At 46.1% G+C, this 10,274-nt stretch overlaps 1 protein-coding gene across 1 annotated transcript; it reads right to left on the minus strand.

Moving 5' to 3' along the window:
• Positions 1-257: 257 nt before the first annotated feature.
• Positions 258-1,967, minus strand: LELP1 (late cornified envelope like proline rich 1). The gene is made up of 2 exons (XM_003941898.3): positions 1,866-1,967; positions 258-690 (listed from the first exon to the last, which is right to left on the minus strand). The coding sequence occupies exon 2, from the start codon at positions 667-669 to the stop codon at positions 373-375; it is 297 nt and encodes a 98-aa protein (XP_003941947.1). The 5' UTR covers positions 670-690; positions 1,866-1,967; the 3' UTR covers positions 258-372.
• Between the last annotated feature and the right edge of the window lie 8,307 nt (positions 1,968-10,274).

Here is a 10,274-nt window from a genome sequence, read left to right on the forward strand (position 1 = left end):
AGACACTTTCACAGCTGCAGCCACATTTATGGATCTCTCAGGCTTTGCTCTAACAGGGCCTGGCATTCCCTAGGTACACCCTTCAGAGGTGGGCACCCGCCTCTAAGCAGCAGGTGGGGTCAGAGGGAAAGTCAGTTCTCAAAGGATGTTGACAGTACAGGGTTCTAGCTTCACTTTGCAGGGGATTGCTTGTTGGTGGTTTAGTGCTGTAAAACAGCAAACAAAACAAATCAAAACCCACCGAAACACCAGAAGTCTTGCACAGCAGAGGAACACGTTTACTTGTCAGTTCATGGTTTCAGTTCCCAGCCCCAGGCATTGTACGTAGCGGAGGTGGCAGTGGTGGTGGGATGGGGGGGTGCCCACAGTGCCTCACTCTGGGGGAGGGCAGGGAGGAGGGCAGGGAGGAGGGCAGGGAGGAGGGCATTTGGGAGGACAGGGCTTGGCGCAGGGCTTGGGAGGGCAGGATGAAGGGGACCGTGAGGGGCAGGGTGGGCACTTGGGTGGTGGTAGGCACTTTTCCCGTGGGCACTTCTCAGAGCAGCGTTGCAGCAGCTTCTTTAAACAGCTGGGCTGGCATTTGGAGTCGCACTTCTGTTCACACTTGGGATCGCAGTTCTTGGGCTCATTCTTGGGGTCATTTGATTTACTTTTATCGTCACTCGACATTGTTTCTTGATTATCTGAGGCCTGCAAAGAAATATGAGATGGGTTGTAGGTGGGAGAGGCTTCGTACCGGCTTCTTACAGCTTATCCTTATATTTAAGATAGTCTTCCCTGGAGCACTCAGGCTCTAGACCATCTTCTCACTTAGGGCCGTCTTCATCCTTGTATGAGTTTGAAACAGCATTTCTTAATCTCTCCACCCTTACTTTGCTTTCTTTTCACTTATCTTTGCTTCCTTTCCTTAGACTCCAGTAGGAATTCTTAACCTAGGGTTTTGGAGCCCCCATCATCCCCCACCCCTTTGAAACTGTATTTCAGTATAGTCGGTATCTTCTGTAACCCCTTATGTTGTATTTGATTCATTTAGAAACGTGATTCCAAGGAGTCCCTAAGTTTGACCAGATTGCTCAAGGCATCCATGGCACAACACACGTTTCACTCCTCTAAGGCCACTTCCCATTTGTCTGAGGCTAGACGGGAGGTACGTTAGCAGACTTGGGGCTCTAGGACACTGTTTTCAGCCCTGTGTCCCACCCGAGTCCCCTGAACTTTGAGAACTGCTTTCTTTACTCAAGGCCATGGGAGGGATTAATTTGAATTAAGTGATTTAATCCGCGCCACCAGTGGGCTCCCATGGTCTACTCTAGACCTGCCATCTCCCTGGCCTCCATCCAGGCTCTGATAAACAGCAGGGTAAGTGAAGAAATCAGGAGATGAACCAGGAAATTCCAATTTCTCTGAAAATATGAATGATAGAGCCATAAAATTTGATTTTCAGAAGGGAATTCCTTTTCTTCCCTGTTGAGTTTTGCCCTGAGCTAGGTATTTCCGTATGGACACTTTAACTCCTAGATATGGAAAGGGATTTTCAGTCCCTGACAATACTTCAAGTTGGATCTAATTGGTTAGATCTCTCTGATTTCTTTTAGCAAGAAAATAGTATTTAAAATAACATTTTAAATTTTGTTTTAGAATCAGTATAACTCTCTGGGGAGGCATATCATTAAGTTGAACTCTAAAGTTGTTGAGAATCTATTACAAGGTGAAGCACACCCCGATTCTTGCCACTGAAAATAACAGGAAACTTTCATTCAAATATGACCTTCCCAACCCTGCTCAGTGCGTGGGGTACTTCAGGTCCCTCCCAGGACAGAAGAGGCCAAAGAATGGCCAGTTTCAGCTTTCCAAATGCAACTTACCCCTCTGTGTTGGTGGTGAGCTTGACAAGCAGTCGAGTGAGGTGGATGGTATGGCTGTGCCCGGGAAGGTGGATTTTCCCTCTGGTTCCTCTGCCCAGCTCTGAGGATGCTGAGGGCGAGGGCAGGGGCAATGACTTCCACTTGTGAGGTCATTGCAGCATCATCAAGGAGCGATTGTTGTGTGACCCCATAGCTCCTGGCACAACTCCAACCCTGGACACCAGAATAGAGACATGATGACTCACCCCCCTTGGCTGTCTCATCCCTCCCTAGACCCCTCAACATTCAGGCTCGTAAAATGAGGCTGCAGTCAAGAGTCCTGGACTCTGAGGATGGGAGCCTCATTGTTGCTAGGAGCGAAAACCTGGCCCACTGTTGACACTTGGTCTCTAGCTCCTCTTTCACTTCCAACGTTTAACTCCTCTGAACCTGCCCCTTCCCCACCTTTTTAGGAAAGCAAACCCTGAATTGATCACAACCATTTTGACATTCTTCTTTTCTTCATTTTTCTAATGTGAGAATCTGAAACCTCTTCTTACCACCCCACACAATTGGGTTAGCCCCAGATCCTGCCTTAGAACACGAAGGTTTGCCTCTCAGAATTCCTTCCTTGCCTTTCTAAAAGCCTGACCAGGGTCTTTGTGGTTGGAATAGGGATGTGTCAGGAGTGGTGATGGGATGCTGGTGTGAGAAAGGGGGGTTAGGTCTCAGATGCAGGGAGCAGGGTTCATCCTGGCAATCATCAAGAATGAATCATGAGTGACTTTTGATTAAAATTGTGACATGATTGTGCCTAAAGTATTGAAGTATTAGGATGGATTGGGAGTTAGGGTGGTGAAGTAAAAGTAGAATCAGTCTGTTTCAAGAAAATTATGAAAATCTCCACATCTGAAGGAAGGCAGTCATGGGTCAGGGTGCCCAAGAGAGAGATCTCATTAGAGAGGCATATTCATGGGACTTATTTACTGAATCTGCAGAAAATTAAGAATTGAAGATGGCTTCTGAGCTAAAGGGCTGCTTCCTAATGTACCAGAAGCCAATACTATGACACCAGGTTTTTGAGAAAAGAAAAGCTTTTTACTGCAAGTCGACCATCAAGGACCCAGGAGTCCAGCTTGAATCTGCCTCCCTGTGCTGGCTTTAAGGCAGTAATTTTATTGGGGAAGGTTTAGAGATTAGATTCTGGGGTTAGTAGGTGACTGATGGAAGGGAAAGGGAGGTCTGGAAAAAATTCTCGGGCATGGAAAGGTCTCTCTTCATGCTACCTCATGGGTCACGTGTGCAACTTTTGGGAGAGTTAGCATGAAACGTGCAGGGGATACTTGGCTGTGACATCAGCACGCTTTTTCTGTGCAGGCTGCAGTCTGCCGTATTAGCGCTAGTGACTTCAGCCAATTTTGCTGTCTCACCAGCGGAGAGAACTCCAGCATTTCAGCAAGTTGTTCTTTTTTTTTTTTTTTCTTGATCTGCCATCATGTAAACTCAAGAATTTCTGTTAGTCACTAGTTTCTTTAACTCTTTGGAACAATGTTTCACCAGGTTTTGGGATGTTAGTGCTACTGTTAATGAGAGCTGAGGAAACAGGGGAACAGGTTTGTGCTAAAAGAATATGGGCTTGAGTCTGAGAAGAGTGTAGTTAGAGTGAACCCTCTTGGGTGGTTATTGGAAATATGGCTTTGGCCCTTATGCCACTGGGGAGACCTGAGACCTTCAGTTCAATTCAGTCCAACATTTATTGAATGGATGATCATGAGATGAAGATATGGAAACCTTCTATAGGGTTTATTCACAAGGATAAATAATGCCATATTCAATTAAACCCCAAATGAACCTAAATAAAAGGGGAGAGTAGGCTGGAATTTAACCCCCTATCACTGGGATAAGCAATGTGAGAGTCCGAGTCTTGGTGCAGCCCACTTCTCTTAGAAGAATTTCCTCTTCCTGCCATAATTTTGTTCATCATCTCTGTCTCCTCGAAGCTGTTGAGAAGTAGCTATCACACCCATCTCAGGAGACTCAGCCTCACCTGACGTTCAGCTCTGGACCAAAGGTTCCAATCTGGCTATGGAGAAGGTAGTCATTTGTGACAGCAATGTAAGAAATGTGGTAATTTCTACTAGCCATTGTTATCTTTCTCCTTCTCCTTTCCTTCTGCTCCTATTTCTTGCTCAAGAAGTTCTCAGTGAATGAAAGTATGTCGGTCGCTGGACTTTCGGCAGGACACAGTTTGTTTCTTATCTTTCCAGTCTTTAAAACTCTCCTCTGTAAAATTCAGCACTCCTGGCAGTGTTACATTTGGTTTCCCAGCTACCAGCCTTACCTTTCACTTAGGGTTTGGTGGCTCAATGACTTCCTTCGCTGACTGCAAGGAAGCACTAGTGAGATGAAACACAGAACAGGCTTTTTAGGCTGCTGGGCCTCCACGAGAGAGGCTGGAAGAAGAGATAAATGTCAAAGCCCCGCCTGCCATGATTAGGGGTTAGAAGAGTACCCTGAAGTCAGATTTCTGGGTTCAAATCCTGCTTCCATCCTTTGCTTGCCGAACAACTCCTAGTAATTTACTTAACCATCCAGGCTTCAGTCCCTCATCTATAAAATGATACAAAGCCAGCATCATCTTAGGATACTGTATAACTTATGTTGATTGCTCATAACATGCCAGACATATTTACAGGTGCAACACCTGCACCCTCATCCATTATACTACCTCACTAGGTTCATAGAATTCTAGACTGGAGATGCTATGTATGAAGTATCCCCAACAAATGTCTGTTATTCATATTAGTTATTATTTTTCATCCGGGCTATCCAGGTGTCTTCATTGGCTTGCTGAACCTCTCTCTCTGTGTCTTCATTTCAGTCTCATTCTCTCATTTTCTGGCCCTATAATCCCGCTTCTCCAACTTGATATTATCCTTAGACCTCTTTTCCACACCGTTTTTTTCCTGCCTTCCAGCTAAAGCTCCTGGTGGTGTTCACAGGAAGATTAGATATTTTAATATTAAATGTTAATGGGTGATTTCAATTTAAGGTAGGGAGGGTTTATCAGTGTTATTGATAAAAGATAGTAACTTAATTTAGGTCAAAAAGTCATTGGACTATTCAATGGTTCCTCTGTGTGTGTCCAAAGGCCCTGCATGTCTGTATAGTGTATCAGCCCAGGGACATGCTATGTATGCAATTTGAACTCCATTAGGATCCCTCTTACTGCTTTTTTGGCAAAGCATTTCTATTTTTCCCTACCTTTTTCTATCTCTCCACATAACTCTGGTTGAACAAGCAGAGCCTGCATGATAAAGTCAGAAAACAACTCTACTTCTTCTCTTGATGCCTCTTAAAACCCTCTCTATGGGGCTGGCTCTTCCCTTCCTCTTGGAATGAAATCTCTAGCAGATGCCCTTGACTTTTAGAGCCATGCTAAGAAATAAGAAGTTCCCTGATCCCTTCTGTTTACATAAACAATCTTATTTCAGTAATCGGAAGGCCTTTCCCTGAATGTTGGGTTTCCTTCTCTTTCCTACTTGGGACTACTGCAGGAGGGAAGGCTGCATGGAAAAGAAGAATATATTCTCCATTAGCTACTAGAAGTTTTTAGTTTCCTTCCCTTACTCACCCAGCTGCCTCTTGTCCATTTGGGTAGGGGCTGCAAAGGAACGAGAAAGACCTGAACAGTTTGTGAACTGACAAAGGAGCTTTCTGGGCTTGGCAGGTGCTTATGGCTGACCTTTCTCTTGCGGAGAACTTGAATGTGCTCTCCACAGACTCTCCTCTCCCTGCTGGCTGGGTGTTGGCCACAGTTCTTCAGTGTGACAGGCACGTCTGCTTTGACTAGCTGTGCGTGCCTCCTGCAGCGCCTAGGCATTGGCAGGCTCCTCTTCAGCTTCTCGTGGCTGGTAGTCCTCATCTCCGCCTCCTGGACCGGATTTTAAATGACCTGGAGACAGCCAGCTCTCCCTCCCGTAGGGCTCATCTCTAGCCCATGGGAACCAGGTATACACCCTCACCTTTCACTGTTTATCAATCACCACCGGGTAAGCTTTTCTTGATATTTGTATATTTTTGCTAATTCATTATGTAAAGGGGGAAGCAAGCTCCATAAAATCCCCATGGACATGGTTCAGGGTTTATGCCATTTGACTTTACTGCAGTATTGATACTGTTGTGTCTTATATTTTACCCCTCTCGCATTTTGGTCCCCTGTGACCTGGGCAGCCTCCCACTTCTAGCCTCATTTACTTTTCTTCCTGAGCCTTTCCTCCTCTGATGAACCCTTGCAACATCACCCGCACCTTCATGTTGCTCCCTTGCTGCTGATATTATCCACCATTGCTGGGAACTACGAGCTCTGCACTGGAGCATCCCAAAGCCCAACCTTTTCCCTGCACTCTAGGTCCCAATATTAACATCCATTAGATGTGCTTTGGTACCTCAAGCGGGTTTGACAAAATCAGAATTCAACACCTTCCACATCTTTCTTAACACGTCCCTTCTGCTCCTTTTATGTGCTCCAACTCTGTGAATAGCATCCTGTCCCCCAAGACTTAACCAGAACCCTGGGATCATCCCAGACTCTTGCTTCCTACTCAACCTCACACCCAATGGCTACCAGGACCTGCAAATTCTACCTCCTGAGCCACAGGCTGCTGAGCCAGGCCGTGTGTGGGAGCCACAGGGCACACTGCTCTCAAGCCGGTCCCCCATCCTCTCACAGCCGCGGCTGCGGCCTTTATTGTGATATCATTGTCCCAGGTCTCCCTGTCTCCAAAGAGCCCCACCACTGGTTCAACCCCTACAGCATTGCTAAAGTGAATTTTATAAAACAGAAACCTATTTTACCATTGAATTTAAGATGAGGCCCAAGGATTTTGGTTGGCTCAACAAAATGCTTACTAATCTGGTATCTGCTTTCATCTCAGGCTTCTACTTTTCCCCCAGATCCTGGGGTTAAGCCACTTGCAGTTCCCAAAATACGCCAGACTTCTTTTATTTTCTTAACTGAGTTTTTTGTCTGCTGCTCAAGCTCTCCCTCTCTGCTCCTCAACCTTGAACTCAGAGGAAATTCTCCTTGGGCATGCGTTTTCTTACCTTATCAGGCAAGGCTGTTAGTTGCCTTTGCCAAGTTCATTCTGAAATGTTTATCCCCATATTTTGTAGTTATTTATGTCCCGACCTACTCTCTCACATGATGTAGTGTGGAGATCAGGAACAAATTATTTCTTTAACCTCTGTTTCTGCAGTGCCCGGTGTATGGCTTGGCACATGTTGGCCAGGCAACAGTTAACGCTTATTGTCAATAAGGAGATGGAATAATATTATTTCAATGGTTTTGCAATTGCTCTCCTCGCTAACTGGAGTATCCTCCTCCTTTTTGCCTTATTGATATTTATTTATTTTTTATCTTCTAGATACAACTTGAAAATTCCACCTTCCATGCGAACTGCCCTGGCCTCCCCCTGTGCTGTATTTAAGAGATACCATCCTAAACATGCCTGGCATGCTCCCCATGGATTGACTCCCCACCTCTTCGGCTGGAGGGCAATGGCTCTGTCTCTTGTCTCACATTGTGCCCTAATCCAGGAAAGAGCCTTCTTATTCTTTGCATCTTTAGTGTTGGGCCAGGGCCTGATATGTAATATATGCTCAACGAACGTTTGGGGAATAAATGAATGGATATACAAGACAAAGTTCAGCAGGAGAGGTAAATGAACTATCTGTCAGAGGAGGGAGATCCAACTTTATATGGAGATGGTGATCTGTTTCTCAGGGTCAGCTTCCAACATGAATATATCTGTATGAGGCCCAGAGATTCCAGGAGGCAGGCACCACTGTGCTGTGTAGGCTGGAAATCCCAGATCATGTTGGATTTGTCCAGAATACAGCTGCCATCTGATCCCAAGCAGAGATGGACTCAAGCTCCACGCCTCAGACCTGAGTCTCCATCTCCCCTTCCCTGCAGCTGGGGTTTCTCTTGTCCTGTACCTCCTCTTGACCCCCACCCTCCCACACATGCACCCCCACATACATTATGTGCCTGAGACCCTCTTCAGGAGCACTGGGGAGGACACAGGGTGGGGTGGACTTGGCAGGGAGGTAGCTGGGCAAGGCACAGTAGGGAAGGATGCTGTGGGTAGAGGGGAGTCATTCTCTTGAGTGAAACTCTACCCCACTCTGCTGTGGAGTCCACGTTCTACCTGAGGGCTCTTCCTAAGGCACCCACCAGGTTTCTACTTCCTTTTTCCTCTTGTGACTCCATCACCTTCCCAGCTACCAGCAAGAGCAATAAACTAGGGGCTCACTGGGGCAGTTGTCTTAATGGAGATAGCAGAGATGAAGAGAAAAATCCCTCAGTAGGTTGAGAGCGCCTGCTGCAGGCTCGTGACACAAAGCGAGAACTCTGTACGGGTAAGGTAGGCAGTGAAAAGCAGAGACCCATTTCTTTTACTGAGTGTGGGATTGCAAAGTCAGGAAATTTGGGGGAAATTTTCAGATGATTTAAAATCGTTCTTGTCAATTCTTTAACCAGCTTTACAAGATCTTTTTATTTTTTAATAAAACGGGAGGCAGAGCTGTGTTTCCCTAATGATCTTTTGCCACCAGGAGGCAGCACGGGTTGGAATAGTGGCAGCTGGAATAACCCACACTACCTAATCTAACTTCAGCTAAGATGTGAAAATAACCTAAATGTCCATCAACAGACGAATGAAGAAAATGTGGTATATACAAATGATGAAATACTAATCAGCCTTTAAAAGGAAGGGAATTTTGCCTTATTCAAAAACATAATGGCCCTCGAGGACATTATGCAGTGAAATAAGTCAAATACAGGAAGACAAATACTGCATGATTCTACTTATATGAAATATCTAAAAATAGTCAAATTCATTAAATTTTTACAGAAGACTGTAACAGTGGTCATCAGGGACAGGGGAGGATGAAATGAGTTATTAATCAACAGGCCTAAAATAATTAAGTAAGATGAATAAGCTCTCGAGATCTGCTGAGCAACGTTGTACCCATAGTCAACAATGTTGCATTGTATTGACACACTTAAATTTGTTAAGAGGATGGAGTTCATGTTAAGTGTTCTTACCACAAGAATATAAACAAATTAAAAAGGGGGATAAGGAAGGGGAAGGATGGCACACCTGGATACTTTTGTATAATTCCTTTTGTGTGATCCAGGAAGGCCCTGGACACTTTTGTGTAATTCCTGCTGTTTTCTGGAAAGGATCTGGTAGGAGCCATTCACCACCTATGGAGACCCAGTGGCCTGGGAAGGTCTTCTCCTTGGTGCTCATGAGACTTGGAGTCTTGTGGGCTGTGGGGCGCTCAGGGTTGTAGCATGGAGGAAGGAGGTGTGTGTGGTGAGTGAGATAGAGTCCCCGTGCCTCTAGAGGAAAGGAAAGGTCATCTCAGCATGTTCAAAACAGGCTTAGGAGCAGAGTGAGGAGGGGCCAGGAGAGGAGGTGATAAATGTTGTGATTGTCTTGATTGAAGCTGAAGGATTAGAAAAAGAAAATTCTGAAGACTTCGCCGTTGTCTAAAGCAGTTTTTCTTTCTTAGAAAAGTGAGCCCCCTAGTTTATTGCTCTTGCTGGTAGCTGGGAAGGTGATGGAGTCACAAGAGGAAAAAGGAAGTAAAAGTCTGGTGGGTGCCTTAGGAAAAGCCCTCAGGTAGAATGTGGACTCCACAGCAGAGTAGGGTAGAGCTTCACTCAAGAGAATGACTCCCCTCCACCCACAGGATCCTTGCTACTCAAGACCCCCAAAATGGTGGAACCCAGGGGTACAGAGAGCTAAGGAAGGAGAACTCTGTACTGGAGATGCCTTCTTGAGCCAGCAGGGGGCAGCAGTGGTGGTGGAGGCCGCAGCGGGATGAAGTGACGGGTCCTTACCACACAGGGTCAAAACGGAGAGTGGAGAGCAGGTCTGCTGTTCAGAAAAGACGCCTGAATCATGGCCCACGTGTCCAGTCCTTGCTGTTGCCTGGAGGAGGAGCTGGGAGGAGACTGTTGATGAACTGCTCTTATTTGGTGGTCTATGAAGGTATCCTTCTCTTTCAGTAGATGAAAGATAATTTGTGGGTTTGTGGTGTTCTTTGCGGTTCTGGAAGAAAAAGATTGGAGAGAGTGCAGGGAGCAATGCACAGCCTGGATCCTGGGGGGAGAGAGGCTTCAGAAGCGCCTCTTCGGCTTTGGTGGTATTCCTGCTGGCATGGGGAAGAAGTCCACTTCTGCCAGCTGTGGGGTAAAAGCAGGGCTTGGGGACCCAGGAGGAGGCTGGTGGGCATTTGGCACTGCTGCAGCTGCTGCTAGGTCGTCTTTCCTGTGTTGATGATGCACTGCAAGAAACAGGAGGTAAACCTGTAAGCTTTAGCGACAGCGCTGGAGGAGCTTCCTCCTGAATGTTC

The sequence above is a fragment of the Saimiri boliviensis genome, chromosome 19, assembly GCF_048565385.1.
Source record: "Saimiri boliviensis isolate mSaiBol1 chromosome 19, mSaiBol1.pri, whole genome shotgun sequence".
NCBI lineage: Eukaryota > Metazoa > Chordata > Mammalia > Primates > Cebidae > Saimiri > Saimiri boliviensis.